Here is a 27,471-nt window from a genome sequence, read left to right as displayed (position 1 = left end):
CAAACATAGATAAGATAACGTTTTTAATTAAACTACAATCAGAAGTTATGCATGATTTATTTCTTCATCATAAATACTGGCCACAATTATTTTACTGTAGGTGTAAGGTAGAATAAAGAAAATGAGATTTTCAAAACAAATTTTATTCCAACAATATTACTCTGGTTCAAGTACTTTCCTATTTGGATACGATCTTAAAATAAATACGGTAATCAAAGATTTGGGAAATCACAGATAAAATTAAAAACACAAGAAAATATACAAATTTACTTACATCTATAATTTATAACAAAGTAAAACAGGTAAAACTATCAGTTTAATTTGATAATTTGATACTGAATGTTTTGAAACAGTTATGTTGAAGAAACATTAAGAATATTAAAAATGTTATCCAATTCCACACTGTATGGATAGGTAAGAAAAGGAATGATTAAAAATTGGAAAATGTTATAAAGGTCTTAGTAACTTAAATACTGTATTGCAATTAATACTGAACTCACTATTTAACATTAAAAGAACAGATATATTTTAATTTTTACAAATCTATGGTCTTCTTCTTATTGAGCAATGGATATAAATTGAATTACAAAGGTTTTTTCAAATGAACTCTATCCCCTCATATTTTAGGTCAGCAACTTTCGTCTCTGGAAGAAGGATTTTTCCATCTATGTGGAAAACAGTCACGTAAGATGCACTAAAACACAAAATTTCAATAAACGTTAGTTGGGTCTGTTTTTGAAAGCACTCACTAGAGGCTAACATACAACAAACATATAGATTAAGTCAGGGGTCTCCAACCTTTTTTACTCAAGGGCAGCATCATCATTTTTTTAGGAAAAATGGTTCACACCGTTGACATTTCAGTGCATTAATGTAGCCTACTCCAAATAACCCTCAACGAGGTAGTTTCCTATTTAAGAGATCAGTAGCAGGGGTGTCTTTGTGCCGGAACACCCCGGAATGCCGTTCCTGCACTGGTTTTGGACGGAAGTGGAAAATTAATAAAAACACTCATAACAAATATAATTATATAACTTCTTGATCAGCATCGTACGTGTTATTAAATTACCTGAAAGCACAAAAAATATGTCAAATAACATTTTTAATAATGTATTTAAACTTATACTGTTTACTCACAAGACGGTAAATACATATAGAAGATGGTAAGTGGTGATTGATTTTAATTGGACACTACAATCATCATCAAACCCAGGGTCGCGCTACTCTATCTCTAAGCTGATTCTTTGTCTTACTCTCTCTCGCTCAGTCAGCTGACTTGGCCGCGCATAGTAGCGCCTTCGCTACCGAGCGGCCGTCATGGGAACTATCCGAAATTCAAATATTCCCAGACAGAATTTTTAACAAAGGCATTGCGCTTCTTAAAGGATTATATTCGTTGTCATAACTCAGCTTTGAGCATTTCATTTGCCTCCATTGAGCATAGATGACCTAGAAAATACGCTTTGTATTATATTTCTGGAATTACCTTTAGTTAGAATAGAATAGAATCCATTTATTGTCATTTGTCAATTTACATTGCTATAGACAACGTCAAAGAAATACATTAAAGTGTAGTATAAAAGGAGATGAGTACAATGTACTTGTCAGGATAACAGATAAAACATCACAATTAACAATTAGCAACAAATCAATATAAACTATGAAAATTAACAATAAATAAATTACAACTGTTCACCAAAGCATCACTGGATCAAAGCTCAATAATATTAAGTTAAAATCTATATGCTAAAAACTCATCAAGAGAATAAAACGCTTTATTTATAAACCAGCTTGACAGTTTTGATTTGAATGGTTGGATTTCAAGGTTTCTGATCTCTGGTGGCAATTTATTGAAGCACTTGATTTGTAGGTATTTGTGGCTGATTATTGTTTTCCGCAATCTAAAAGAGGGTGGGACAATATCTTGTGCTCTTTTAGTGTTATAATTATGAACTTTCTCAAAACATACATAATCACTCTGGTTTTCCTTTACATATACAAGATTTTGAAATATGAAAATGCAAGGGACAGTCATTATATTGTGATCAATAAAGCATTGCTTACAGTCATCTTGATAAGGTAGATTGGCTAAAATCCTTACTGCTTTTCTTTGCCAAGCAAAAACATGGATAGCACCTCTACTATTTCCCCAGAGCATTGTGGCATACAGCAAATGGGAATGAAAATCACTAAAATAAGTATTTAATAACATATTTCTACCAACACATTGTTGTAGTTTTTAACTATATCCATTTATATTGGTTACATGATGGAATGGCCTTTGGATTGTCTGAATAATTAATAGAGGTTTAAATTACCTGGTTACTGTAAAAACGATTCTTGGTAGTTTACAACAACTACAGCTGTTTTGTGCAGTAAAAATGGAGCATATCTTCATATTCGAATGTCTTACTAATGATCCCACATTCAAACCTGAAGATTTACTTAATTTTTGACAGCACGAAACAGCTGTGGTAGTTGTAAAATACCAAGGAACATTTTGACAGTAACCAGGTAATTCAAACCTATATTCGTTTGTTTATTCTGGTGCCAAACGCTGATTATTCTGACTTTTTCTATTCAGACAAGAGCTAAACACTTATTTGATATTTTAGATTTATTACCTCTTCCCCCTATCCTCCTCAGACTTCAGTGCCACAATGATCGTGTCATCTGTACCAGGAAGGAACTTGAAGCTGGAGAAACCATGCGTCGGGATGATTTCTCCGATGTAAGTAACCTGACAAAATGAAAAAATCACAACTAATTAACTATGGAATTCTACATATTGTAGGCCTATAATCCAGATTCTCAATTACCCATACAACTTTGGAATTGGACCCCCAATTGATTCAAAGTGATGAGGTTTTGTGATTGGTGATCCAGAAGATTTAAGTCTGAATATGAGTTCTAAAGTATAAAACACAGCTTAAGCATTCAAACAATCTGGTCTCCAAAAGTTAATCGATTTGAAAAACAATTTTAAACAGTCATTTATCATTTTCAGATAATATAACATCGGTGAGCTATTTATTAGACCTGCACTCTGGTGAAATGCTGATCTGTGCTGAGTAGAATGTTGGTGCTCATTCTCTCATCCGCCTCGTCGTTGAAACGCTCTTTACTGAGTCTTCGAGGCAAGAAGAACCACCGTTGGTGCAGATCACTCCACACCCCAGACTCGTGGATGATGTAACCTGAGACAAGGAAAGTTTTCTAAACAATCTTCTATATAGATAAAATTATAGTTTTGTCTGTGCATTGCATAGAATAATGAAGTTTTTAGTTATTTTACGTTACATCATAGCCAAACAAAGCTGAAACGAGTCTTATCTCAATTTCTGTCTGTGAAGCCGAAATGCCAATTTACGCAGCCTACTCCAAGAAAACTAGAGTGGCATTCAAGATTCAAGTTATTTCCTGTATTTACCGGATTAGTGAGAATGTCTTTTTGGCTATTAAAACATGGCCCAACTACTTTTGTAAATGAAATATAAAATAGTCTATATGCAGTTTTTTTTGTGAATTTGTCACATTTTCTCATAATGTTTACATACGTAATTTATCAAATAGGCTACCAATCAACTGTTTAGAGAATAGGCTTACGTCAACTATAAACTAACGAACAGTTGTTTGGATGAAGCTACTTTTTTTTAAAACTGTTAACGATATGTTTACATTATAAATTGTTTATAAATAGTAGTCAGATTTTGGTTAAACAGGGTACAGTTAAAAGGAGTTCTACATGGAAACAGTTCTGCCCTTGAATATAACTTCGAAGAATCCAATAGGCATTGTGTCTGATGGCCCTGTAGGTTGTTAACACATTCACTACCCGGTGCCAAAGAGCTCTCAACAGAGGAGTGTAACGGCTGGTAGAAAATGTGTAAACATGTTTTTAAATTACTTTGCGTTTTTAAAAAGCTTAACTTATATCATTACCTGGGAACTCAACGCCCATGACACGACGCAGTGTCTTGTACTGTTCCTCCCAGTTGATGTGGGATACTTGGCCGGAGATTGTGACGGTCTTGATCCACATAGGATTGTTGTTGACGAGTTCACCTCCACTGGTCGTCCACTCCTTGCCCATACTGCCCACGTACAGGCGGTGATCCTTCACTGTTGCCCACTCGCTTTTGAAGCCTACAATCATATGTACTTTCACCATAAGAAAAGTATCATCTCTCAACAGATATAGGCCTACTTTAATACTTCAAATCATTCTCATTGAAATGGCGACCACACAAAGTAGGTATTTTAAGCCAAAAGTGTGAATGGAGATGAGTGTAAAATGAGTGGTGCGGTCGTGCAGTCTTGTTAGAGACTAAGGCCGACATGTTCCTTAGACACAAATGTTAATTAATAAATAGCCCATACAGCTAATGACAACTAAGGAACCTAAAGTTTATAGTGGAATCCGAACCACATTTTTGCCTTGGTATTAACAAATTGGTCTAATTATCAGGATGGTACTGCGGATAGTCGTGGTACTCACTAGTGTGGACGTTAATCCACACCAGGGAGTATCGCATCCACAGTGCATGCCTATATATATCCACAATTCGTGACCTCCTAGTAGCTGGATTACAGGACGTCGCCACCAGTTTTGTGTTTAAGTGTTTTGTAAAACCATGACAATGTTTCTTTTAAAAATCAACATGTTCGCAAGAACGAAGTGAAGATGACAACGTCCGCCTGAAGATGATCCCGTGAGGATTGAAACTGGTCGCCTTTCAAGGCCACAAGAATCACTTGACAGCAGTAATTTCACCAGTAGGCCTACACGTAATTTTATTAACGATCAAAAGTAAACACAATGAGCCTTATCTTTACTACACTGCTGATGTGTGTGCAACTTGTAAAATGCCTATGAAGTTTGGGCCCTGACAAAAAAATCTCAAAAAAAGCTAATAACATTTGAGAACAAAATACTACGGAGAATATACGGACCTGTAAAAGAGGGGGATGCATGGAGAATCAGAAAAAATAGGGAGCTGAGAGAGTTATATAAAGAGCCAGATATTGTAGCTTTAGCAAGAAGCAGGAGACTCAGATGGCTGGGACACATCAAAAGAAGAAGTGAAGAGAAAGAAGTAAAGAAAATCTGGACAGGAAGACCAAGTGGAACAAGCCCCTTGGGAAGACCAAGAATGCGCTGGAACGACCAAGTTAGGGTGATTTGGTGAAGATAGGAGGAGATTTGGGGATGGCGCACAACAGAGAAGAATGGAGGCGGCTAGTTGGAGAGGCTAAAACCCTTCTAGGGTTCGAATGGCCACAGGAGTAAGAGTAAGAGTAAGTAGGCTACATTTAGATATCCAAATTCATTTTCAGCAAATGTTGAAAAACGTATGCCTACATAAGCCATTTATTTATTAAATAAAGTGACAAAAAAAATACTTCTAAGAATGTTCTCTAAGTAGTAATAAATTTGCACTCACCTTTAGTGGTCAAACCATTTCCATCCATCAGAAGTACCCAAGGAATTGCCATATTAGTATCCAGGTTTATTTCATAAATTAATCCAGTACGATCATCAAACGAAATTAGCTTTCCATTAAAAACTAGTAGCTCCGATAATTCCATTCCTCTTCCACTGTGTCCAAAAGTTGACTTAAAAGTGACAGGGTCTGTCCTATCCCAAATGATAGCGACAGAATGAGTATTGGGATGCCAAATCAAATATCCTGTTTTTAAATAGCTCACCCAAGTGTTTGATTCAAGTTTGCTTTTGGAATTTGTATCTAAATCGCTAATAATACCAATTCGATATTTCAGACCACTAGGTGTGCTGACTGGAGGTGTTAAGGGGTATGTTGCATTGTAATATTCATCGCCTACAGCTAGATGTGTGATTTTCTCATATCTTTCTAATGGTGGGGCAATGTAACGTTGTCTATAAAGGTCACTATATGATACAAACTTTGGGGACCTTCTGGATGTTGTATATAATATAAACAAAATAATTAAACCTAATAAAGCTATGACAGTAACAAAGGTAGTTTGTATCCTTAAGGTACTATTCCCAACCCTGTAAGTTGGGGGTGTCCGTAAAGCTTGCCTCCAGTCTCTTAATGACTTCATTTCCACGTCCAAATCACTGTATTTAACAGAAGGCATGTGTTTCTAGAAATTTAATTAGCTTGTTTGATATACCTAAACAATTCTTTTGACGTTTCATGTTGAATCATAGCAAGAGTGTTGTTTTTGTTAATGTAGCTAACCAAACATAACCTCACAAAAGAGATTCTATTAGATTGGATTTCACATAACTGCAAAACACAATTATATTTAACATTTAACTGATCTAATTTTCAGTTTAACACTTTTTTTATTTATCACACATTCTTCCGATCGACAGAGAAAATAAAAATTGAACACTAAACTTTGTTTCTATGTTTGACGTGTAGGTTGTCTGCTTACTGCTTGCTTGTCACTACAATCCAAAATCCAATCACAATCCAATCCTGTTTAGCTTCGCGTCAGATCAGATGGTATTGGTATGGTGGCTCTGCAGTGCTGGTTGGTATTGCTGTTGCTGGCCGCTTTTGAGTTGAGGGCTGACGATGACGTTGGCGTGTCTGATAGAGTAAAGAGAAAAATATTTCTCCTAAGAAAAAACCTCTCATTGGAAGTTTGGAAGTACTATAAATGGTACTATATCTGACTGATCCTTTAATATATGTTTTACACCATGTATATAAAAGCTTTGACTATTGATACAACAACGGTAGTCTTCTGTATCCAATAGTCAGTGATAAAAGATACCAAGATCCATAGTTTTTAACCCATGATTACTTCACTTGATAATCATATTAAATAGATGTATATTTATCTATTTGATTCATTTGGATTTTATTCAATCCAAATGACAAACCTTTCGAAAGATAAAACCAAATACAAAAGGTGGCTAGACCAACAGGTCCAGTAAATACCACGTACTTAACTTGTTACTTTCAGCACATTAGCATGAACACAACTGAAAACTGTACGAAAATAATAAGAAAAGATTCATTTAGTAATTTACGTAGGAAGGTATGGGGGTTTAGGGAGCAGGAGAATCTTTCGCGCCATTCTGGTCAAACCTCGCATGCGGGGTTGGTCCGGCAGATTAACCACACCTAAACTCCAACTCTCACTTGTTAGCTGCAGAGAGCTACCTTATGCCAACGGATGTTGGTCCACCTACAGAACCAAGTGAGGTGGGCCTAGACAAAGGTGTAATGCGATCCGTGCTGAGAGTCTCGTGGCACTGGGGGCCTAATATTCCAGTGTCTTAACGGAGCCTTCTTTGAACCAGGGGTAACCCAGTCGTATTACCCTTACCTCTCTAATCGGGTCACTGTGGTGGTGGACCACCCGGTATTCGTGGAAACAACGTAGGTGATCTGACCCCAATGGAGGATGAAAGTTAACTGAAATCTGAAGATTACGACAAGCTCACGGACACCGGAAAGGAACGAAAAAATGACTTTCCAGGGGTGAATTTCGAAGACGGAGGATAGCGGATGTTTTAGCTAAAGGCGAAAAGGTGCTATCCTGAAATGAGAGGAGGCTAGCGTGGTCTGCCAAGCACCCAAACCCTGCTCCGTTCGAGGCCAGTTCCTCCGGGAACCAGGATGCTGGAAAAAAGCAGGGCGAGGGTTGCTCCCCCAAAGCAGACTCTAATAAGGCCTCCAGAAAGGTGGAAGAAAGGTGGAAAGAGGGGGCGAGAGAACCTGACACATGAAGATGTCTGGGGCGAGAAAAAGAAGACGAGGACGAGAGAGTTAGAGGGTGTTTCACAGAGAACACCGGCCCCCACCTATTTGGAGACCCTGTCTTTGGAGAAGATGGTCATTGCCAGATCTGAACATCCGGACAGGAAACAGGTGTAGGCTGAAGTCAACAAAATTAAGGGGAAGCTGTCAAGGTTCGTGGCGAAGACATAAGGATAAGCAGCTGTCATCTTGAAGGCGGAGCCTTGGTGGTTGGCTGTGCTAACGCAGTCACAATGGATTGGCTCGTCAAGCAAGTTCAGGAGCTGAGTCCCTTTGGGGAAATCTTTCTACAGCTTGCCCCAGCCAGAGACCTTGTGAAATCTGTGAAGGTATCAGCATTTGTTCCCACCTCAACGGTGGCAAAAACCAAGAAGGGCGTGATCGAGGGCCTCAAGCAGAATGGCCTTGACACTGACCATGGGTCGGGAGAAACTCAAACCCTGACACACATTTCCTGGCCATGATAATAGCAACATACAGTCAAAGAGAATGCTGCAGACACCTACCGGTGTGATAGCAGCAAATGCCTTTGGGCTGAATATGAAGACCCTGCGGGAGGTGGTTGGCTTCATCAGCGGCCACTGGGTATTCCGCGGACATTGTACACAAGATGGGAATTAAAGTTAAAAGCTTCTTATGTGTAGGAAATGGGGTGAGGAGGATGAGACAGCCTTCCACGTGATATTTTTGTGCCCAGCCCTACAAGGTCTGCATGTTGGATCCCTTGGCCTATTGACGGAAGATCAACGGGATGAACAGGTTACCATAGTCAAAAGGTTCTCATGGTTCATTAAGGACCTGGGATCTGACGGAGAATGAGGACCTGTTAATGAGGGTGCACATTAAGCTGTTCCAGCTGCGATGCAATCCCATGGTCACTTGTAAGCCTGGCCCTCTGATAAAAAACTATCCTTTTTGATTATTAAAAGAGAACGATTTTCAACATCTCTCAATCCGGTTACATTTGAGCGCACTCTTGTTTTTCTTCTTTCGGCGGACAAATTTTTAATTTGTGCGCTTTACTCTTCTGTTACAACATCTGAAGACAAATATTTGCTCAAAAATATTACTGTAATAAAATACATTTTTTGTTGAGAAGTCTACTAACCATATTCAACGGTCACATGAACATGGTGAAAACATGTACATTAATAAACATGAACATTAATGTGTTGAAACAAACCCGTTTGTCGGAAGATTTTAAAAACTTGTTAAAATCACTGAATCTTGAATGTACTGTCTGGGTGCCGACTCGTGAGAACTCTTGTCTGGACAATGTTGCCACAGACCTTCCTCGTGAAGATTTTAAAGTAGGGGTGGTGAAACATGCCATAGGTGACCATGATGGCATTCAGTTTAGTCTCGGTATCCCTCTGTCCAAGAATAAAGATCCCTATATTGCTAGGACTTATCGACCGATTACTCTTGATAAAACATATCACTCTATAGTTACTCTCAACTCAGTTGATTGGAATATTCTACTTGCGGGTAATGCTAATGTTAATTTTAGTAATTTTTTAAGAACATCGATTTTGCTCTTTCAAGAATCTTTTCCTAAAAAAAGTGTCTAAACCGAAGAATACAAAGCTCGGAATTTCAATATGTAAACATATGTCATGCTATACACCATTTTAAAGGAATTTGATAGAAAAACATTTTGGCGAAAACAGAAATTCATTATCTTTTTCCGTTTCAAAATGGAGGCAGTCTTTTTTTGAAAAAAATTAATATTTTTGAATACTCTGTGTTTCCTATACCAATGCACTTGGCCCTTCTCGCACGATTTTTATTTCAGCTGCAGTTTTTTAATACGGACAAAATGAGAGTTTAAAAATTAGAAATTAAAAAAAAATTATTGTAGGCCTAAAACTAAAAAAAAATATATAGTTAATTTTTTAATTAAACTGTCATAACCTAACCTAACTAACCAAACTTGCTGATAATGGCAAAATTGAATGAAGCGTAGAAAAAAATAGAAAATAGAAAAAATAATTCTGTTCATAAAATAAAACTATAATGCCTCAAATTAAAATTTATATTTTTTAATTATAAAATTAAACTGTGATAATCTAACCAAACACACCCGATGGGTTTCGAACCTGGTACCTTAAGTTTCGAAGCCCGGTACGCTATCCACTAGACCATCGAGGTCGATGGCTTCTTTCCGTTTCATTGCGCTAATGGTGTTCCCTCAGCCAATAGAATGCTCTCATTTTGTTCTTATTAAAATAACTGCAGCTGAAATAAAAATTGTGCGCCCTCCTCCGGTTGAATTTTTTTATTTGTTATGGAATTAGCTTTACTCTGATATGCTACAAGTAAAAGTTTTTTGAAACGACAAAAATTTCAAAAAAAAAATTATTTTTTAAATTATAAATGCACATTGTTCAATATTTTTTTGGAATTTTTGTCGTTTCAAAAATTTTTTACTTGTAGGAAATCAGAGTAAAGCTAATATATCATAACAAGAAGTAGGAAAATTCAACCAAAGAAGGGCTAAGTCTAGTGCATTGGCATAGGAAACGCAGAGTATTAAAAAGTATTGATTTTTTTTAAAAACTGCTGCCATTTTAAAATGGTAAAAGATAATTAATATCTGTTTTCACCAAAATGTTTTTCTATTAAATACCGTTAAAATGGTGTATAATATAACGTTTACATTTGAAAATTCCTAGATTCAAACTGTGACCCTCAGTTTTTGGCACACCCTGTATCGGAAAAGGTTAAAAATATACGTTATTCCTTGGGATCAATTTAGTGGAAAATAATTTTTACCATGTCACGCATACTCTGTACAAAAATCAAAAATTAGTTTTAACGGCCGATAAAGTGACAATATTTTCGGATCAATTCACATTATCTTATCTTGGCAGAGTGATTCAATATAGTACCTTATCTTTGGGAGCTTAATCTAGAGGGCATGCTAGTTACTTCCATATATGGTCTGGTCACGTTTGTTCTCATTGGTGGAAATTCCTTGTTGGGTGTGTAAGCTCGTGATCAGTGTTGCCACTTTTAGGGTAATTACCCTTTTTTAGGGTAATTTACTGGTTTTAGGGTAAAGTTTAGGGTAATGGTAGATTTAGGGTAATTTTAGGGTAAAACTAAAAGTTAGCATTACAATGGAAATTTTACTAAAAATATGAAAAAAACTTCAAAATTTGGTAAAAAACGTTCATTACATACTATGGCCAAGTCATCATATTCGATTCAACCGGTTTAAATCTATTGCTATGATGGATTTTTCATAATAAGTAGTTATCCTAAATCCTAATCGATCTTATCAATAGTTGTGAATTATCTGTTTTAGAATGTATTCGATTCTATAACACAGGCCTAATAAAATATGAAATATTATTCATCACTGGGTTTGATATTTAATTATGTGATTAAATTGAATTAAACTGGATTATTTTACAAATTGTGTCAAGAATACTACTATGTATCTATTAAAGCTTTTGTGATACCGTACTGTACTTTAAAGATATGATTGTCCAAAAGACAGTAGTAATGGGTCGATACAGTAAAAAAATACGATAGTTCTTGATTCGATATTTTTTGTATATACGATAGAGCTGAATATCAACATTTTGTTCTTCTTTCGGGATGTTTTTTAGAATCGAGTGTAATTTTACATAAATTGATTGATATTGGAACTTCATTTAGTATAATTAACCACCTTATGTAAGATTTATATGATTTTAACAGTGTTTAATAGCATTAAACGCAAATATTAACATTTAGGGTAATTTTTAGGGTAACTCAAAGTAGATTTAGGGTAATTTAGGGTAATTTTAGCCCGCCTTTAGGGTAAAATAGCAACAACGCGGTGGCAACACTGCTCGTGATTAAAGGCGGAGAAATTTCTTGGTTATTCATCCTTTACAGTGCCGGCATCAGGTAATTGGTGACTTCAATTTTTCTAATTCTTTTGCTTATTTTTAAAGCAATTTTCCTATTATTACGTAGATTTTGTTGAGTTCATTTGATTGTCTAAGTTTTGTCAAATATTTTGTCGGTAGATGGGTATTATATGGCCAATACAACTTGTACTAACAATTTAGTTTTTATGGCTGGGCGTGTGTCTCCATTTTTAGCTAGTTACTCATTCCAACTTGTTATGATTTTAATGCTTTCCTAAAGCGACATTAGAGTAGACAGGAATGGAATGAATTCGTAATGATTTTGTGTAAATTATTTTATTTTGACTTGGGTAACTTATTTATTATTGGGTAACTTAAGTTAGCCTATTTTACTAGGCCTTATAAACTACAGGCCCTCCAATTAATCATCAACATGTGCTGCAGGCCTATTCTTGCCTTATTTCTTGTGTCTACTTATTCTAACTTATTTTGTGAATTGTTGAGAGGATTTTGGTACAATCTAGGTTGTGCAGTTGTTTGTGGCAAAATCAAACATTTTTAAGTAGACTTAAGAGCACAATGGAATTTTTTTTTAAACACAAAAGGTACCCTCCTATAAAGGGTTACGGGTTTTAGTTCTTCTTTTTAATTGTTTTTTTGTTACTGTTGACACCTCTTACTCTTATTTCCAATACGTTATGTACCTAGGCCTATTTCTAAGGACGATTATCATTGTCCTGTCACATAACTTGGATAACTTGAGCAAGTTATAATATATAATATACTTAATTTATACATAATTTGCCTCCAGGATTGATCTATTGACATAAAACTAGACTAGACACTAGACATAGTAAACCTGTACACAAATATCCCAGTTCAGAAAACTCTTGAAATTACAAAAAACAACCTGCTAACTTACTCTGAACTTGAAGCCGATGCTATAAATGAGTTAATTAGTTTACTTGAAATAGTTTTGGAACAAAACTACTTTTCCTTCAACGGAAAATTCTATCTACAGGAAGAAGGGTTAGCTATGGGCTCTCCACTGTCTAGTATTCTTTCAGAAATTTACCTCAACAATTTTGAAAATGAATATATTTTCTCCGAAAATAACAAATTTGCTAATAAAATTAAATTCTATAAAAGGTATGTTGACGACACTATTGTTTTATTCAATGGAAATGTGAGACAGTTAAACTTGTTCAATAATTATTTGAACAGTATATACAATAATTTGCAATTCACCTTGGAGACTGAACAGAATCATTCCATCAACTTCCTTGATCTATCATTAATAAAAAACAACAATAAACTTACATACAGAATCTACAGGAAACCTACAACCACCGACCATACTATTCACGCCACTTCAAATCATCCGCAATCTCATAAAATGGCCGCATATAATAGTTTTGTGAATAGACTCTTAAAGGTGCCAATGACCCAAGAAGATTACAACATTGAATACACAATTCTAAAATACATAGCAGTAAATAATGGTTACTCAAGCAGCATTATAGATAAGATCATTAATAAACAGAAGAACAAAAAGTCTCCAGATGAACATAATTCTAAATTCGTATCCATTGAGTTTGGCAATAATCTACATTTCACTTTGAAAAATGAATTAAAAAAACAAAACATCATTCTGGCATGTAAGACTACCAATAAATTAGAACAACAATTGAACACATCCCCTCCTGATAATAGTAACAGTCTTGAAACATCTGGCGTGTACAGATTATCATGCAACGATTGTCCCAAGGTATATATAGGTCAATCAGGTCGTTCATTTAGGAAAAGGTATGTAGAACACCTTCCCAAGCCTAAATTGCAAACACAAAAATCTAAGTTTGCAGAACACCTAATGAACGAAAATCACAATGTCAACAGTTGCATAGATAATTTAGAGATATTACACAAATGTAATAAAGGTAATAAAATGAACGTTCTGGAAACATTTGAAATTTACAAGGCAATCAAAAATTCCCCAAATGATGTTTTGAACGAGAAGTTAAATTTTGGATCAAACATTTTATTTGACAGAGTGACCAAACTACAGAACAATAGAGGAGATAAACAGCTGGTTCCCCTCCCCCAAGGTCAACACCATCAAGTAGGCATCGGCTAACGGGCTAACCTACAGTCTTATCAAACCCTGCAGTCTGGTTTTGTCCTTGGCCGGCCTCACGCGCATGTACATGCTTTGTATTTATAAATGTTTTCGTGTGTGTTTATGTGTATATGTAAAGTAATTTTGACGACGGCTTACGCAAGAAAATATGTTTGACATTTGACGACTGAAGAGAAGATTTGAAAATGGGGTTATAACCCCGAAACTATAGTCATCAAAGACAATAGAGGACTGATTGACGACAGGTTAGTAACCTCATTTTATGTCAATATACTTAACTTACAAGCACTCGTAAAAAGCTGAGGAGGAACCTACAAATAAATACCTTTGCAACTCTTTAAAAGGCATGCTGCCGCCAATCAAAGCATGTTTATTACAAAATTTTGTTAATTTGATCTTATGTTACCGGTATCCATCCTATTTCATTTCGGTAGGCTATTTATTCCATATAGGTGCCTCCAAACGAATTTTTAATTTTGATATCTTACTTTATAGTTTTGGTAATTCTGAGCAATTACTTGGTCAACCCCAATTTTTTTCATATTTTACTACGGTCATCAGGAGGTTCTCAGAAAGCAAGAAACATATAATTCAAGGCCCGCAAGGCCATCGTACAGGTGTCCGAGCGATAAGAAGGTTCAAAGTCCAAGCGATAACAGTGGCTTGCGGGCGACGCGCGGAAGGCCAGTTGTGACAGTACCGCCTAACCTAACCTAACCTAACATAACTTATTATGTTTTTTTTAGTCTCAAATACATCTCTAAGGCCAATTGTAACAGTACCGTTACGTTAGGTTAGGTTAGGTTAGGTTAATTAATAACCTAACATAACCTAACCTAACCTAACTTAACCTTGCGGGCCTTGAATTATATGTTTCTTGCTTTCTGAGAACCTCCTGATGACCGTAGTAAAATATGAAAAAAATTGGGGTTGACCAAGTAATTGCTCAGAATTACCATAGTTTTTTACCTCCTGAATCCAAATATACCATTCTTTTTCACCGCTGATAAATATTTCTCAAGATATCGCCGTAAAAACCAGGGCCGATTTATCGAATAGGCACGGTAGGCACGTGCCTAGGGCGCGAGGCAATTGGCTTTTTTGGGGGGCGCCAAAAATTTGGAAAATAAAAATAGGCTAATTTGTGGTTGTTTGCATGCGATTGCGGTAAACTTTCTAATAATCCCTCGCCGCCGTGTAGACATTGTAATCGTCTCCCGCGTTTGCGGCGAGATTCTTACTATTTTCAGCGGTCAGGTCGTTTAGACATAATTATTGTCTTCCATGATCGAGGCAATATATGAGCATATCCCGCGGTCGTGAGGAGATTATCATCGTCTACCGCGAATGAGGCAAAATTCTGATCTTTTCCCGCGGTCGTAAGGACATTATCTTCGTCTTGCGCGATCGCGGTCAAATTCTGACCACCCCTCGCGGCCGTGAAGACATCATTATATCGTCCCCCGCGGTCGTTTGAACATATTAATCGCCTCCCACGATTGTAAAAAAATGGTAATCATCTCCCTCGGTCTTGTGGAGATCATCATCCTCTTCTGCAAATTAGGCAAAGTACTGAGCTTTTCCCGAGATCGTGTGGCCATTATCATCGCCTTCCGTGATCGCGGCAATATTCTGATCATCCCTCGCGGCCATGTAGAAATCATTATTGTATCTCCTGCGGTCCTGTGGACATATGGAGATCATCGTCTTCCGTGAATAAGGCAAAATTCTGATTTTTTCCCGCTGTCATGTGGACATTATCATTGTCTTGCGCGATCGTGGCATAATTCCGATCGTCCCTCGCGGCCGTGTAAATCATTATTGTATCTCCCGCGGTCCTGTAGACATCGTAACCGTCTCCCGCGGTCGTGTATACATGGCAATCGTCTCCCGCGATTGCAGCAAAATGTTAATCATGTTCCGTAGTTGTGTGGAGATCATCATCGTCTTCCACGATCGCGGTAAAATTCTTGCTGTTTCGCGCGGTCGTGTGGACATTATCATCGTCTTCCGTGATCGTGGCAATATTCTGAATATCTCGCGGCCGAGTGTAGACATTATTATCGTCTCCCGCGGTCACGGAAACTGCGGTCATGCGCGATCACGGTAATTTGAAAACTCCAGGTAGAAATACAAAATTCACACATAATTCCCGGTTCATAAAATTCCCGCATGATTCCCGGATTTCCCGGTCAGTGGACACCCTTATATATATATTGCAAAGGGGCACTACTATTAGTTGTGCCTAGGGCGCTGACAGGGTCAAAAACGGGGCTGGTAAAAACATACCTAACATTACAATAACATGATATAGGATGGATAATATTTCAAGTGATTCTGTAGTCAAAAAACTTAATGTTCTCTATCATAGGAATTTCGTCACATCATGGAGATATAGATGGACTGGTGGAAGAATTACATGTAGTTCTTATTTAGGCATGTCAGGGTGGTAGGTCGTGCTGTATGTGAATTGGTGACTTGCATTAAGTGTTTTGAAGTTAGGTTAGATTAGGAAGGTAAAGTTTAGGTTATAATGTATCAAGTTGTTAGTTTATGTCGTCTGCAGACTGTTTTTGTAAAATTAAAATCCAGAAAAAAAACTTCAAATTACTATATTTCAAAAATGCAAGCATTTTTGAAAAAGTAATTTGAAGTGTTGAAGTGTTTGAGTTGTTAGTTTAGGTTAAGCCTGCAGACTGTTTTTGTAAAATTAAAATCCTGAGAAAAACACTTCAAATTACTTTTTCAAAAATGCTTGCATTTTTTTAAATATAGGTAGAAATTTGAAGTTTTTTTTCTGGATTTTAATTTTACAAAAACAGTCTGCAGACGACATAAACTAACAACTTGATACATTATAACCTAAACTTGAACTTACCTAATCTAACCTACCTTCAAAGGACTTAATGCAGTCACCAATTCACATAATGCACGACCTATCACCCTGACATGCCTTTTCTGTCATCAAAAAGAGTTTGCTTACACATTCTTGAGGTTTGGTTATGTTAGAATAGCACAATTTTATTGTGTAATTTCTATACGGCGAAAAATCAATAAATCATTAATAAGGATAAAATACTGGTAACAATAATACATTATTAACTTATTGGTCTTAGAAAGTGAAAAGTGTAACTTAATCAGGTGATTTTCATATTGCAGAATCAGAGTTAGCTAATTAAAGTTGTCACTTCCATTTGCTTGACTATGATTGAAAAGAATCAGCTAGTTGGTTTACTTAACCCATAGTTCATTCCACTTGTAAATGTCATCCATCCTACCTTATTTATTGTAATGTTGTATATTATTACGGCGTTATCTAGGGAAATATTCATCAGCTGTGAAAAATAATGGTAGATTTGGATTCAGGAGGTAAAAAATATAAAGTAAGATATCAAAATTATAATTCGTTTGGAGGCACCTATACGGAATACTTACCTTTATTTCTTTAAACAGATAAAAACCAAGGTAATTACACTTAAAGAAGGTGACCATGGTAACCATGGGATACCGGTATCACGAGAAACTAAGTAGGTAATTTAAGTTAGATATTTTACCTGAAAACAATGGTGTAAACATTTTCCTACTGTGACAAAAATTAGGCCAATATAGGTTCTAATCTTTTGAATTTTATTTAGTTTAATTTTTTGTCTGCTCGTCTCTGTATTGCCTTTACTTACTGTAGCCTAATTTGTAATTACTAACTAAGGAATGAGGATAGGCTAGATGGAGGAAAAGAAGAAGTAACCTAGGATAATATAAATGAAGCAGTTAAATAAAGAAATTTATAAGTGCGACTGATCATATATTATTGTAAACTAATCAGTTCCTATTTAGGCTTGTGAGGAAGGTAGGTCGGGCTCTATGCAGAGTTATGAAGTTGGGTCAAGTTTAAATTAGGAAAGTAAAGTTTAAAAAATGTTTGCATTTTTAAATTTATTGTGTTTACCTAAACCACTAGGAATTTCAATAGTGCAAAAACATTCTGGAAGTACCGGTAACACAATTCAACAACTCGGTTCATTAGGCTATATTTAACTAACCTTGCCCGGCCTAATTTAACCTTCAATAAAAGGACTTAATACATTCATGAATCAGCATAATCAGTGGTGGATTACCCATTAGGCACAATAGGCAACTGCCTAGGGGCCGCAGCCAGAAAAATAAAAATAAAATTGTAAAAATAGTTTGAAAAAGCTTGTAAAACTAACAAATTTAAAGCCAGTTTCTTAAAATTTCCCCCGGACCCCCTGTCCCCAGGTCCGCCGGTAGATCTTGCCATCTTGCCACCCGAGTTAAAAGTCTTAAATGACTTGAGTTAGGTAAGGTTAGATCAGTGTCAATGTGTAATGTTTCTATTTTACCAAAGAAGTTTGTCAATTTGTAATGTTTCTATTTTATCAAAGAAGTTTGGTCATAGATTAAACACATTGATTAATGATTGGCTAGTCTATGCTTTAGTTAAGAGTCCTTGGAGGCTGGCGGCCATCTTCGATAATTTCAAGTCAGCTGCTGAAGAGTTAATTGGGCCTATCACCTAAAAATGGTTTTTCAAACTTTCACCAAATTGATTAGGCTATAATTTAAATATCTAGTAAGCTATGAGATTAGAAATTTGTGTTCATGTTTTGATGAATTATTTCCAAGGGAGTACATGGAAGCCAATGGCCATCTTGAATTTGCCCACCATAAGAGCAATGTTAATTTAGTTATTTTGAAACAGCTGCTGAAAAATATGTTTTTCAATTACCAAAGTGATTGTAATTTAAATATCTGGTAAACTATGAGAATATACATTTTTTAGCAGATTTTTAGTTGTTTTATTTTTAAGAACCTCTAGGCTCCAAGGACTCTTAAGACTGCCAATACAGTAGAACCTCTTTAATCCGAACCCCCGTAATCCGAACGTCCACTAATCCGAACACCTCATTGCTGTACTTTATATACAGTACAGTAGTTCTATATTGTATACTGTATTTAATGTACAGTAAGTTAATGTTTATTCACTATCTACTGCACAAAATAAACACTGTATTTTACTTTATAAAGCATTTTTTTACTTTTCCCGTAACAATTACGATCCATTTTAGCCTTGTTTTAGCTATTGTTATGTAAAGACAACAATATGTTCTGTAATCCGAACTATTCGATAGTCCGAACTACCCCCAGTCCCAATTAGTTCACATTAAAGAGGTTTTATTGTACTTGATTATAAATGGGACATGTTACATGGCGAAAACCTAAGCATAAGCTATGCAGTGAAGTGAAGAGAAAACCAAACAAAATGTCTTCCTTCTTCAATCTTCCTAATCCAGTCCAGGAATGAAATCAAATAGGCTCTGTCCGACCAAGAGATGTTTAAATGAATCTTAATTTTAATCAAATATTTCATATTGTTGAATTAACCTATTAGGCCTACCTGTAAGTGTGGGTTGCAAGTTATTTAGGCCTACTTTAAAATTAAATGCAAGTATTGACGTGTTGGATAATGTTCCTAAATACAAAATATAAAAAAATGAAATGACTGTAATTTGAGTAATTTTTGTCTCCGCAGAAAGATTTTTACACCATTTTTTTCAGGAAACATTTGAGTTTCTAGTGATATTAATAACTAGGCCTGCAGGTTCATCTTGTTATGAATAATAACCAAAACCAATTTTAAATCCCTTTAAATCTATGATCAACACTATTTATTCTACAGATAACAAACCAAAATGTGTGACGACGAAGTTGCTGCTCTTGTCATTGACAATGGATCCGGAATGTGCAAGGCCGGGTTCGCTGGAGACGATGCACCTCGTGCTGTCTTCCCCTCCATCGTGGGACGTCCTCGCCATCAGGGAGTCATGGTGGGGATGGGACAGAAGGACAGCTACGTCGGTGATGAGGCTCAGTCCAAGAGAGGTGCTTTTATGCAATAGTTTTACAATCCCTAAGATCATACTATTGTTTTATAAACCATTCTTTTACTTAAAGGGTTGTAGGCTATGTTATCCTTTAATTTTTCTACAATCTCACAAATATTTAAAAGCTAAAAAGTAGCCTAACTTTTTTTATTAGGTAGTTCTATATGTGTTGGTCGTGTTGTCCAATGTCAAAATACTTACTTGCTTTCTTTTCGCAATTGATTAGTTTTGAACTAGAAGTGTAGTGCTTCAATAAGCTATACCTATATAACATTTAGGCTACCCATAGATAATAAAATCCAATATGAGTGACTTACAATGACGTTCATTTCTCAGGTATCCTTACCCTGAAGTACCCCATTGAGCACGGTATTGTCACCAACTGGGACGACATGGAGAAGATCTGGCATCACACATTCTACAACGAGTTGAGAGTTGCGCCTGAAGAACACCCTGTACTGTTGACCGAAGCCCCCCTCAACCCCAAGGCCAACAGAGAGAAGATGACACAGATCATGTTTGAAACCTTCAACACACCCGCCATGTACGTCGCCATCCAGGCCGTTCTCTCCCTGTACGCCTCTGGACGAACAACTGGTATTGTGTTGGACTCTGGTGACGGCGTCTCTCACACAGTCCCCATCTATGAAGGTACGGTAACACATCCAGACAGATACCCATTTGTTAATTTGTTCCACAAAACTATGCCAGTGAAATGTTGTTAAAGTAGGAAAGTAGTTTGAGTGGGCACGAGCGATTTTTCTTTGATTTTTTTCTTCTAATGTCTACACAATAACATATATTTTTTGCAAGTATATTAGGTGTGGCAGGCCTATATCAAAAAGGTGTTGTTATCTAAAGAGTTTTTATTCTTAAGAGGGTTCCCTACCCCCGCCGAAAAACGTCAGAAAACCGCTTCGCGCGGTATCTTATAGCGATTCTAGTTTTAACATTTAAATTGTGAACCAAACACCATTTTGTATATAAAGAGTGGTTCTACTAAGTTTGCTTTTTAAAAAATGTCTATGCTTACGCAATCAAGGGCAACGACTTGTCAAAGTTAGTGAACTTTACAGTTAAATAATAATATCTTTTTATGAAATTATCGATTTTTAATAAAGCAATATTAGTGCGAAATTTAACTAAAAATATCAAGTCACTTTTAGTTTCAAGAAAAGATTATTTTTTGTATGTGCAAAATGAAACGGCGTAAAACCTTGCACGGCGAAAAGTGCTATGATTCTGACGGACTCTAGCGGTCTTTATCGAAACTACTGTCTCGCGGAGGGATACAAATTTTACACATTCTTCATCATTCATAAAATTTCCCCCAAGATTTATCCATGACACATTATAACATTATATTAATTATTATAAACCGGTTAAGCAGTATAAATAAATACAGCCAAGAACCTGTTGATAATATAAAAAACGTTCAGTCATATAGGTTGTAGCATACTTGTGAAACAAAAACGTTTCAAATTAATATTTCATTTGAATAAATTAATCTTAAAACTGGAGCAAATAAGTTCCAAGCTGTAGCGTTTTTCAACCTTGCCAAATGCAAAACCTGTGCGACGACGCGCTGTGGTGTGATCCTAGGGCGGCAGGCACGGCGCTGCAGAGGAATTCCCTAGAAATGGAGTGAAGGGTTGTAAAACTTTGGGCTCTTTTATTGGTTGTTTGCAATTGGTTTCTCTTTTCCGCCTAGATAGATATTTCGGCATTAGTTGTTTGGACGAAGACATCCAGAGTGGTCGTTTTAGTGAACTCGTGTCGTGAGTGTGTTGTGTCTATTAGTGTATTTGATTTGCAATTAGTACTATTGTAAATATCCAGTTTATTAATCATGGGTGGTCCAGTAAAGATCCATTCCCAGCGGCAACACCGCCGTAAGAAAAATTGTGGCGGAGAACGTTTGGCTGAGTGGAGACTATTACGTCGTACTCGCGAATATGAAGAGATGCGCGAAAAACGGAGAGTGACAGCTAGTGTTGTGCCAGAACCTATGTCGGTAGAACCTGTCTGGAAGAGGCGCGCAACGGTCTTGAGTCTGTATGAACGGCGTGAATAGGTTCAGGGAGGTAAGCCCGTTGTCACCAGTCGCCGAGGGTTGTAAATCAGAGAGAGGGAACTAGGGGAGAAAGTGAAAGTGAGTGCACTGCTGGGGCGGGTTTACTAGGATGGGCCTACTTCCACTGCGGAGGCGTCCTGGCGGTGACACGACCAGCAGACAGCAATCCTAGGGAATATTTTGTCGTCTTGTAGTTCCAACTAAACTCACCAGGGTCGCAGAAAATTGAAAACAGTTCGAGGTAGGGAACCCCCTTAACCTCTACGTTTTCAGTTACAACTTTTAAAATACCTCAGAGGGTTATGTTGGATTTAACTTGCAGGCTATTTTTTCAATGATAAACTTATCATTACCAGTATGTGCGTTTTACAGGATATGCGCTGCCACACGCTGTCCTCTGCTTATATTATTACAAGTATGTGTCTGTTGAAGGATACGCACTGCCACACGCCATCCTCCGTCTTGACCTGGCCGGCCGAGACCTCACAGACTACCTGATGAAGATTCTCACCGAGAGAGGATACAGCTTCACCACCACAGCAGAGAGAGAAATTGTCCGTGATATCAAGGAGAAGCTGTGTTACGTCGCGTTGGACTTTGAGCAGGAAATGGCAACGGCCGCCAGTTCCAGCTCTCTGGAGAAGAGCTACGAACTTCCTGACGGACAGGTGACTATTAATTATACCCAAGAAGTTTTTAGTAAGTTTTTACAAAAAATATTAAAAGAAAGGAAGCTATCCAAAAAACATAGATGCCGCTCTTATCAAAATGTAATCATCTTAAACAATGTGGTTCTTTTAGTGTAACATTTAAAGATTTTATGCGAGGAATGCAGTTCTAATTTTAATTTTGTCATAACCACTCAAAGATGCTGCTCTCTAGGAACTAAAGTTCTTTAATGAATGGGAGGAACTCACAGTTAGGCTATTTTTATTTCAATGTTGGCTACTTGGATCTGTTTTTTGTCTTAGGGTATTTAGATTCATATCAACGTCAATTCCTGCTTACTTTATTATACCAGGCTGTGTACCTGTCATGGAAATCATTAAAGTCATGAAATGTTCACAGACCTGATATTTTTACTAGGGCGTGTCATGGAAGTCACAGAAAAGTAACGCATTTTCATTGGGTGTTTTAAAGTGCCCTTCCTCTCTCCTCAAAGTCACTTAAAAAGTATCATAAATTTAGTTTAATCAACTGGTAGGCACCCTGTATATACTGTAACTTCCTGTTTTGGTCAAAGAACAACAGCAACTAGAAGTCAGTGTTTCCAAGTAGGGTTGGTTACACAATGTTTATTAGTCTTGTGCTGTTTTCTAATCAAAGCCTTACTTTGATCTTGTACTTGGATTAACAACTTAAGAATATTTTATTAATCTAACCAAGTATTTGTTCAATCTTTCAGGTGATCACCATTGGAAATGAGCGATTCCGTTGCCCTGAAGCCATGTTCCAGCCTTCATTCCTGGGTATGGAAGCCGCTGGTATCCACGAGACCACCTACAACTCCATCATGAAATGTGACGTAGACATCCGTAAGGACCTGTACGCCAACACAGTCCTGTCTGGAGGTACCACTATGTACCCTGGTATTGCTGACAGGATGCAGAAGGAAATCACTGCCCTCGCTCCTTCCACCATGAAGATCAAGATCATCGCTCCCCCTGAGAGGAAATACTCCGTATGGATCGGAGGTAAGGTTCATTGGAGGTCCAGTCTCAAAAGTAGTTTCGTTAAAATTGTTTTATGTTTATCTAAGAATGCTACAAGATTTAGAAGTCCGGTAATAGGCTTTAAGAACAGGGTTTAAGGTTTTATTTAAGGTTTTTAAGTCATGCCTGAGTGATTTTAACTCATCCTTTGAGAGTGCTTTAGTCTAAGCACATCAATTTGCATTTCCTCTCTGTGACATTGTTATTAAAAACCTCAAGTAGAACGATAATTTCCTTTTTGGATGTATGGAGTCGAGGAAACACGTGAACTTGACAGGTTTCTGTGGAATTGTTACATATCATTTAGTTAGGCCCTAGTCGTTTTTCTGTATTAGTCTCTTATCATGTCTTTTGGGTTGATGATATTAGATTATCAACTTTCAAATATCTATCAGCAAGATGAATGATTTCTCACTTGTCAGTGGTTTGTCAACTTGTTTATCAGCCCCACTTGAAAGTTATTGACTACCTAATGTTTATCAGCCCCACTTGTTATTGACTACCCAATATTTATCAGCCCGCTTAAAAACTATTGACTAATTTTTATCAGCCCCGCTTAAAAGTTATTGACCAACGTTGTCAGCGTCACTTACAGTTTTCCAATGTTTTCAGTTCCTCTTGTGTTTTCTAATGTTTTTTTTTGTATTTTTCAGGTTCCATCCTCGCCTCCCTCTCCACCTTCCAACAGATGTGGATCTCCAAACAAGAGTACGACGAGTCTGGTCCCTCCATCGTCCACAGGAAGTGCTTCTAAATGTAACAACTCTACTGATGTAGCTCGGTCGCAACCAGTTTGTCATCGCTATCGAGTCAAAAAGTGTTTGAGATGGGCCACTAATATTTGTTCAATTTAGTATGCCCTTACTAAGTTTGTAACTTTTATAGGACTTGAAATATTTATTATATCAATATTTATCGTAATTCGGCGATGTGGCCTATGTAAAGATAATGAGGTTTTTTAAAAGACATTTTATAAGAAAATTGCAATTAGACATTCCACCAACAGTATTTATTTTTCATAACAATTTTATACCGCTTACGGCACAGTATTTTCTAGGGTAAGGCATATTTAAGGTATTTCCTCTCCTTTGTGCACATTCCTCCAGTATGCATTCCAAGGTTTATTGATGTTTATTAAGTATATTTTGGATTTGTGTACTGCATGCTTCTCCATCAATGTAGGTCTTGACAAGAATAAACACATTTCCATCAGATAGTGTTGTAATTGTATCCTAGTTGTTAGCCTTGTTGTATTTTGTTGGCTGATACATTGTCATCAATCAGTTAAATAGTCTGGAAAATTGATTTACCTACAATGTTGAGTGACAATTTCATTGAAGCGGTTCTTTGAATAAAAGTTGATTCAAGGGAGGGATTTAGTCATCACATGGCTTGACATGAGAGTGAAACTTTATTCTAGAAAAATCAGTTTCGCTATTTTATGGATAGCGCTGCTGTCGCTGTAAACACTAGCACCACCTGTTACAGGCGAGTCCTATGTGAGCAACGCTGGTGTCAACAGCGGCAATAGCTCTGCTTTGCGAACGACAACAATAACGAGATTCAAAATAATTTGAAGTTTCAAAATACGCTCACAATGCGTCGCTCCTTGACCTACGATGGACGCTCCAATGCAGTAGAACCTTGATAACAATACCCTCAATAAAAAGTCACCCTTAATAACAAGTGTAATTTTCTAATCCCCTTGAATTTTATCTTACCCCTAATCACATGTTATTGTAAACCTGGATAAGAAGTGGACCTTGATAGCAAGTCTTATTTAATAATCCCCATGAGAGTCTTGTTATCGAGGTTCCACTGTACTTTAGTTTGCAATTGTTTTGCTCTTGTAGTGCCCCTCTTGTCGCTCAAGTAGGACCAGCCCTAAGGGTTTTTAAGTGAGTAACAAAATTGATGTGTGAAACAATCTTTTCATGAGCATGGGTGTGTTCCTGTGTTGCCAGCACAGTGGTTAATAGTGATGGGCGATTACAGCGATACGATACGTATCGGAAAAAAATATCGTATCGCCGTATTGAATCGGGCGTCTGTATCGCGATCAATTTCAAAAGTATCGAAAAACGATACGTATCGTATCGTTTCCCCCCCCCCCCTACCTAACCTAGAAACGGCAAATTTGTTTAAGTACCTGGGGACCGAGCTTTGCTCGGGGAAAATCATTAGTTTACTCTTTAAACAGTCTTAGTATTGCAGATACATTAATCCATCCCCACACTACTCCACACTGCTCGCCTTTACTACTTCCTTCACAACTCCCTACGTCTTGGACCTGTTTCCCTTTCCTTCCCATAGCATTTTAGGATTGCAGATACATTAATGTAATGTAATTGCCACAGACCAGACAGTTGACAGTTCCCACACTCTGCACTGCACTGCTAGCCTGCTAGGCTAGATAGAAGTGATAGAACGCTAGTGGAAATGGACTGGAGACTGGACTGCGATGGGACTGGTACATTATCAAGTAAAAACCAAAAGTGCTAGATAGAACGCTAGTGAAAATGGACTGGAGGAGACTGGACTGGGATGGGACTGGTACATTATCAAGTAAAAACCAAAAATAGAGACGTCACAAACTCCTATTTCAAACTACACATCCACAGAGTACAGATTTTGCAGTTTGCTCGGCCTGCGCAAAAAAAGCTTAAAAATATCGTTTTGACATGAATCGTATCGCTCTATGTGCCGATATAAATACAAATATCGTTTTAGGCGATACGATACGTATCGTTTTTTAAATATCGTATCGAAATATCGTATCGTCTCTCGCGTATCACGATATTCCGATACGATACGTATCGCACATCACTAGTGGTTAACATCTTCGACATGGGTGTGGGAGGGACAAATTTGATTCCAGCACATACAAGTTTTCACTAGGTACCAAACAAATACAAGTTTTCACACCTGGTGTAACCAAGAGTCCACCTTCACCATAATAGAGTCTTATGGGGTCTTGCTTATTAATATTACTGGAAACCTTATAGTCATTGGCATGTGGGGTGCATTATCTGTCCTGCTGTACCCTTTTGATTACAAAGAAATTGACTTATTAACCAAAGGTTGGTATCTATATTCTAACGTCTGTAATATATATCGAAATCCAGCCAAGGATTTTCAATAATTTGGAATCGGGGACTTGTGGGCACAGATTGACTAGTTTGAAAATTTAACATTGGCCTTATGGGTTGCTAAGTACCATAACTATGTTGGTTGAACAAAATAAAATAAGGTCAACAAGGAAAAAGTAAGCAAAATAGTTGTCAGATGTTTTTATAACAAGCTATCACAGTATACTAGCAAGTTACGAAATACAGTACCTACAAAGGGTTATTCAAAGGATAAGTGTAACTATTGATCAAAGATTACACTGAAGATAACTGACTGGGACGAGGGCGTCGTCCTGTAATCCAACTCCTATATTATAGGAGGTGAGGCCACGAATTGGATGCGATATACTCCCTGGTGTGTATTAACGTCCGCACTAATGAGTACTATGACTATCCGCAGTACTATCCTGATAATTAGACCAATTTGTTAATACCAATGCAAGTACTGTGCATTAATATTGTTACATGAACATGAACATGTTTAGTTCCGATCATTGAAGTATGTTGAGCAGGTCTGGCTTGGGATTTTTACAAACAAGGTTTGAACAGATTGTAAAATAAATTCAGTTATAAAAAAAATGTAATATGGTCAGTGCAATTATGTATACATACTTAACATTTTTTGGCACTATTGCATTTTCCCTAATACCTAAAATTCATGTTGAAAATGTCTTGTTTCTGTTTTATTATCCTGTTAAGAGGGATTCAACGCCCTTCAGAGTTGATTAATTTTCTCAGTGTTTAGATTGAGTTTTTTTTCTGTACTTCCAAACCTCTGTAGATAATTAATATTCAAGTACTTTTTTGATACGCTTGATCTATCAATCTGTTCTCAAGTAGTCATACCATAGCTAATGGGGTCTGACTTAGGGGAGGTACAAATGAGGCATT

At 37.0% G+C, this 27,471-nt stretch overlaps 2 protein-coding genes across 2 annotated transcripts; one reads left to right on the top strand and one right to left on the bottom strand.

The window, feature by feature from the left end:
- Positions 1 to 153: 153 nt before the first annotated feature.
- LOC129001537 (soluble calcium-activated nucleotidase 1-like) lies at positions 154 to 6,485 on the bottom strand. The gene is made up of 5 exons (XM_054428863.1): positions 5,445 to 6,485; positions 3,943 to 4,146; positions 3,040 to 3,197; positions 2,625 to 2,740; positions 154 to 694 (listed from the first exon to the last, which is right to left on the bottom strand). Exons 1-5 carry the CDS (start codon positions 6,121 to 6,123, stop codon positions 598 to 600), a joined length of 1,254 nt encoding a protein of 417 aa, XP_054284838.1. The 5' UTR covers positions 6,124 to 6,485; the 3' UTR covers positions 154 to 597.
- Positions 6,486 to 11,603: 5,118 nt separating this feature from the next.
- LOC128999289 (actin-5C-like) lies at positions 11,604 to 24,664 on the top strand. The gene is made up of 6 exons (XM_054425696.1): positions 11,604 to 11,663; positions 19,462 to 19,664; positions 20,003 to 20,317; positions 22,173 to 22,408; positions 23,146 to 23,434; positions 24,106 to 24,664. Exons 2-6 carry the CDS (start codon positions 19,475 to 19,477, stop codon positions 24,204 to 24,206), a joined length of 1,131 nt encoding a protein of 376 aa, XP_054281671.1. The 5' UTR covers positions 11,604 to 11,663; positions 19,462 to 19,474; the 3' UTR covers positions 24,207 to 24,664.
- The last annotated feature ends 2,807 nt before the right edge of the window (positions 24,665 to 27,471 follow it).

The sequence above is a fragment of the Macrosteles quadrilineatus genome, unplaced genomic scaffold (assembly GCF_028750875.1).
Source record: "Macrosteles quadrilineatus isolate MER2022 unplaced genomic scaffold, UCM_ALF_1.0 Scaffold_8__2_contigs__length_117827958, whole genome shotgun sequence".
Classification (NCBI taxonomy): Eukaryota; Metazoa; Arthropoda; class Insecta; order Hemiptera; family Cicadellidae; genus Macrosteles; species Macrosteles quadrilineatus.
Note: the sequence above shows the minus strand (reverse complement) of the source record. Positions and strands in the feature narration are given on the sequence as shown.